This window comes from Pterocles gutturalis, unplaced genomic scaffold (genome assembly GCF_000699245.1).
Source record: "Pterocles gutturalis isolate BGI_N339 unplaced genomic scaffold, ASM69924v1 scaffold7718, whole genome shotgun sequence".
Lineage (NCBI taxonomy): Eukaryota > Metazoa > Chordata > Aves > Pterocliformes > Pteroclidae > Pterocles > Pterocles gutturalis.
The window spans coordinates 34888-40878 of record NW_010120486.1 but is presented as its reverse complement, the minus strand read 5'-3'; the positions used below and the strand labels follow the sequence as shown (position 1 = coordinate 40878).

Genomic DNA, 5991 nt, shown 5'->3' with positions numbered 1-5991 from the left:
TTAAAACCCGGGAAAAAGTAGTTTTGGTTGCATCGGTAGCATTAGTGGCAATGCTCAGGGTACTGAGGGGAAGGGACATTGCAGAACAGTTAAAATAGTGATGAGGCTTTTTGCTGACCTGTTATCTCTTTCCTAGACAAGATGCCAGTGTCAAGAATGCGCATGAGGCCCTGGTTGGAAATGCAGATTAATTCCAATCAAATACCAGGACTGATATGGATTAACAAGGTGAGGGTGGTTTATTACGAGTGTTATTGTTACTTCTGTACCATTAACCAGCCTGGTTCTTAGATCACAGTAACCATGAGTCAAGGTCATAAAGGAAAGAACATCGAGAAAACTTGCAAGCATTATGTTTAAAAACAAACTATTTTTTGTTTTCAGGAAAGGTAGCTCTGGTTGGTAAACAGTAGTAGATCCAGTAGTAGATCGTTTTTTTTTTTTTTTTTTTTTTTTTTTTTTTTTTTTTTTTTTTTTTTTGTGGGAAAATTCCCAGAGGGAAATGATAAATTTCAATAAAAGCAGTCTGACCATGATGGAGAACCAAGAAAACTCCAAGATCTCTTTTAACTCCTGCTGCCCATTTGAGCCAAGTCACCTCCTGTCCCAGTTAAGTAGCTACTGTTACACTCCCAGTTACTCCCAGTTTTAAGATCTCACCTGAAAGAAGCTCTGTCTCGGTCTCTCTTTGGTTGGGAAGGCATGTCCCTGTATGTGCAGCACAGGCTGAGATCACCAGGCTTACTGAACCAGGTCCCTTTCTCTGAAGGTTCTGTATCCATCCCAAGGTGATATTTAAGCCAGGACATGTTTTTCTCAGGATTCCTGCAGGATTTTATGGGCAACTTCAAAAATGGATTCTCTACCAAAGCATACCTAGGAAATAAGCTGTAGTTTATGACATACTAATAGATTAGATGCAACTTATTTAAATGATTCTAAGATAAAATTGACAATATTGCTTCCTTCTGCTGTACCATGCTACATGTGGCTTTCCCAGTGTCAGAACTCATAAAAAACCTTGTATGCATTGAACAAAACGGGTGGAACAGTGGATGTTTAGTTAAGATATAGAGCAGAGGGTTTATAATGGTTCAGAGCTGCTACTGAGAATTCTTTGATTAAATCCATCATTCCGAACTGCCTTGTGATGCTGCTTTTTAAATTCAAATTTCTCTTGGTTTAACTACAGGATAAGATGATGTTTCAAATCCCATGGAAACATGCAGCTAAGCATGGCTGGGACATGGAGAAGGACGCCTGCCTTTTCCGGAGCTGGGCCATTCATACAGGTGGGTGCTGGCTTTCAATTCCCATCAGTCATAGCAATATCTCAAAAAAAAAAGGCTTTTTTTTTTTTTGTCTTGACTTACAGGTCAGGTAGTTATATTAATTTCTAGCATATATGTCAGAGAAAATAGAAAAAGAACTTTTTGGGGTTTTTTGGTGGGAAGAACTAGCACTGTAATGAAAAGCCTGAACACTGACTCAATCTCTTGTTTATAGGAAGATACAAAGTAGGTGAGAAAGACCCTGACCCAAAAACCTGGAAGGCAAACTTCCGCTGCGCTATGAATTCACTGCCTGATATTGAAGAAGTGAAGGATAAAAGCATCAACAAAGGCTCCAGCGCGGTCAGGGTTTACAGGATGCTGCCGCCCTTGACCAAGGACCAGAAGAAAGGTGAGCCCTCAGCAATCCAGTGGGGTTAAGGCTCCACTACTGCCCGTAAGCTCCGCTTAAATCTGCTCTGCATAGGTGGGGGTACAGCAGACCTGCTGGTGGCACCTCCTGGGGTTAGTCACTGGTTATTGCCAAGGGTAGTAGTTTGTACAAAGGGCTCGTTTTGTCCCAAATTCTTTAAACGTGCCTAAAGGCATCACCAGGAGGCAACTGGGGCTTGGTGCTGCCGACAGTGGGAGCAGAGCTTGCTGAGCAGGGCTCAAAGCTGCAGGAGCTCACGCTCGCTTGAATTGTCAGCCAGGTAGCCCTTGCTCACATTCGCCTTATTTTTATTTCACAGAAAGGAAGTCGAAGTCTTCAAGAGAAGCAAGAAACAGGAGCAAGAGAAAGGTGTGTGTCTGTAGAGGCAGCTGAAGGAGCTGGAGGTTTCGGTGGTTTTCATGCTGCATTTTTTTTTGTATGGGAACTGGTGCCTTCTTAGACCAGCCTTTCATCCTTTGCCCCTATTTTTGTAGTCATCTGAAGACACGAGGACGGAGGAGTCAGCAGAAAGGCTAACCAACACCTCTCTGCCAGATGACCACAGCGGCTACACCGTTCACGACTACGCGGGGCAGGAAGTGGAGGTCGAGAGCACGTCCATCAGCCTAGGTGAGACTCCGGGCTTTAGCTCTCTGAGCAACGCGCTGTTCACGCTAAACCCACAACCTCTGCGCCAAAAGACAACAATGACTCTTGGGGCTGGGCAGGGAGGAAACAGAGATGGTTGTGTCTCTCCTCTGAGTGCCAACTCCTCCTGGTGCATCCCGCAGACCTGTCCTCGTGCGAGGTGAGCGGCTCCCTGCCCGACTGGAGGCCGCCGATGGAGATCACCATGGCCCCGACACCCCCACCAGCCTCTACCCGCTCCAGGTGTCCCCCATGCCTTCGTCCTCGGAAGGTGGGTATTGATTTTTTCCTACCTTGGTCTTTCCTCGGTCTGCTGGAGGCAGTGGGATGAAGGAGCACCTGGGGCATCAGGAGAAAATCAGGAGTTTTGTAGAAAACCCAACCTCCGCCCGATGGACTGGGGTGTCTGGAGCTACCGAACCGGCCAGCTTGGGGAAGGGCAGAGCTGGCACCTGCCGCCTGCAGCAGTGGTTGCTCGTGGGTGACAGGCTCTGAAATGCCATTTCCATGGCACGCATGGGAAAGGGGCAGGCTCCAGCTTGCAGGCTCAATGCGATGGCAGAGATGGGTCAGCCTGGAAGAGAAGGAGAGATTTCTGAGCTGAGAGGGTGGGACTGGGGGCTCCCGCGGCAGCTGGAAAGAGGCGATGCCAGAGGCAGGAGAGAAGTACGATAGTGACAGGAGAGATAACTGCGCTTGCCAGTGGGGGGAGAAAAAAAAAATTACCATGGATATATCACAGTGATTCTTCCCTTGGGGTGGAAATCATCTTCCTGCTTTGGTGGGTCTTGGGGAGGCATCGGAGCGGGATGGAGCTGGGCACCCCAATGGGCCAAGAGCATCCCAGCTGCAGGGCTGGGGGGAGGCTGGGGCACAGAGCTGCTGCTGGGCCCTGTTGCCTCCAACCCTTGAGCCCCTCCTCAGTGTCACCCCTGGGCTGGGGGAAGGAGAAGGTGGTGGCGTTGTGTGACAAGAGAATATGAAGTGGGTTGTGTGGCGAAGAAGCAGAAGTGTGAGGGGTGACATGCAAAAAGTTGACATCTCTGTCTCTTTTCTTCTTTTTTTCTTATGTGCTTATGAAACAGATGAAGAGGAAATTAATTCGGAGATTTTTAAGGTAAAAACAGCTCTTCTGGTTAGAAAAAAATTGGTGAAAGGTGCTGTTTGCACCAGGAGAGGACGGGAAGCAGCTACCTGATCCAGTCCTATACTTACATAATACAAGACCCTTATTTAATGAGGAAGCCTGAAAAATTAAATATCAAAAGCAGGCGGCTTCACAAACATGAGCAGGAGAGGGCACATCCATGGAGATATTTACTCCTCATCTGAAAGTCAGAGAAAGCTACTGAGCACTGCTAGAAGTAGAGGTTGCTCAGAGTCTGCAAAGCTTCTCTGGACTTTATTTTGCTCTTCCCTCCACCTCTGAAACGTATGGTGCTTAATCAGCGTTTCCAGACGTGTCACGCTCATCCTGCTGATAAGATGGGGGTTTCACCACCGAAGGTGCTCTGGCCCTCCCAGTTTTGCATTAATTATTTTTTTTTTAACTGAGAGTAAAAAAAAAAGTTTTATATAATTTAGCATGAGAAGATATAATTTGATCTTTTTCGCTTACCTGTCCTCTAATGAAGAAAAGGGAATAAAACCTTGCGCCCACCGAAGGGAGGAGCAGCCTTTCCCATCTCCTTGCTCTCTTACAGCTGCTGGAACCAGCCCAGGACTGGCACACCACCAGCGTCGGGGGGAAAGGCTTCCTCACCAACGAGCCGGGCACGCCGAGCATGTGCAGCACGTACGGCTACAAGGAGCAGGACGGGGAGATCGACACCACTTCGGGTACGGGCTCCGCGGGTATCGCTGGCGGTCGAGGCCATGGGATGATGCAGACGAGGGTTAATTGGGAAGGAGCAAAGCGAATGGAGGAATTCCCACATCCCCGCATTCTGAAATTTTGAAGCAGCCTGGCAGAAGGCTGTAAGGAATTTGTTCATGAAAAGGAAAACAATGCCTCCAGTAAGAGCCTGCTACAGATTTGTCGTGGGGATAGATACGCGTAAGCTGTGTGTATAGGAACTCATTGCAGTATAACTGATGAATTGCCACTGGCAATAGCTTAAATGGGATAATCAATAGAGTGTTTGGCGTATTTCAGCAAAACATTAGTCTAAGGTATTTACATCTGGGAAATCTTTCCATTTTTGATATATTTGTATATCTAAAACACACACATACAAACATATATGCTATTCTGCTCTTGCTGCCTGTGACTCTGTACTCATTCTTGTTTTCCTTTGTCTAGGAGAGCTGGAGTTCAGGTTCTTAGACCAGAAAAACTGCCTCGAATTCTCCTGGCTGGACACAGTGAGACCTAGCATGCAAGTCATTCCCTGTGGCTTGTAAACCCCTGGCTTCCCCTGCCCACGAACTGCTCTTGGCTGGGAACTTGGACAAGCCTGAGGGGAAGCGGAGTAAATTGTTTGTTACTGACTGAACGAAGAAAGTAGCTTTTATATTCCGTTTAACTCTTAGGCCTGAAAAACTTAGCAAGAAAAACTCCATTATATATTAAAAAAAAAGGAATCCCATCTCATAGCAGGACTCCTGGCACCGAGGATGCTCGGCCGCAGTACGCACCTTGTCATCGCTTTGGGGGTCAAGCTTGTGCTGGAAGGATGCTGGTCTGACCGGACAGGGTACCGGCAGACGGTGTTGGGTGCCGGAGGCTGGGGAGGATGTTACCATCCTCGCCCCTGAGATGCGATGAGCACTTTACCCACGGAGTGCTTGGGAGGGATGCTGCAGAGTCTCTTCCCGATGAGTTTCGGTTGCTGCTTTACTTGTGCAACACTGGTGACATTGAGCTTAACAACTGTCATTACACTTAGTCAGGAAAAAATTGCACTAATTGGCCCTCTCACCTTTGATTTACTCCACCACATAGTTCATCTTGCAGATCCTTCAGCTGTGTAAATAGACCAATAAAATGTGAAAATCCAGTTTAGGCTTTGCTTCTGTAATACACGTACCCAGGCCCCCTGGTAGGATGCTATCCACTCCTAGGCATGCCAGCACCAGTTCTGCGTGATAGGGGAGGAGCTGCTGCGTGGAACAATTTTTTGCACTGATGGGGCAGAGCTCTCTGTTGATCCTGTGCTTTTCTGAGATCCCTTCCTGCGCTCTCCCAGGACACCCCCAGTACTGTACACAGCAGCCGTAACGCCCCGCAGAGCCCCCCGGGCCCGCGGGTGCAGGGGAGCGCAGGATGAAGGAGGTTCTAGTTTGCGTGGAATACATAGGAATCAAATCACTAAGCTGTAAGATTCTCTTCTTGTACATTTTATTTTTGTATATATCAAGTGTTGTACATTTGTTTGAATAAAGATGTTTTATATATGACATGTTTACTTTTTCTCATGGGAGAGCTTGGAGAATACATTCCTGATTCCTTGAAAACACCCAAACAGAGACAGTTGGAGGGTTTTTTTTTTTTTTTCATGAGTCATGAAAGCACAGGGAACTGAGCATAGTCTGCTCCCATTCTCCACCCGCTTCTTCCCAGTGCAGCTGCTGGGTGGAATCCTGCTCATCCCGGGAAGGGAAGCCCAGGTCCTGTGCACATGTCGGGTGGTTGGTTTG

General features: G+C 47.4%; 1 protein-coding gene across 1 annotated transcript; it reads left to right on the top strand.

Moving 5' to 3' along the window:
* The first annotated feature begins 101 nt into the window (after positions 1–101).
* IRF1 (interferon regulatory factor 1) lies at positions 102–4755 on the top strand. Its single transcript, XM_010076922.1, is given in 10 exon segments — positions 102–228; positions 1193–1292; positions 1507–1683; positions 2024–2073; positions 2199–2334; positions 2496–2563; positions 2566–2623; positions 3438–3469; positions 4056–4191; positions 4655–4755. Coding segments are annotated over 10 exon segments (945 nt in total). The 5' UTR covers positions 102–141.
* Positions 4756–5991: the final 1236 nt, after the last annotated feature.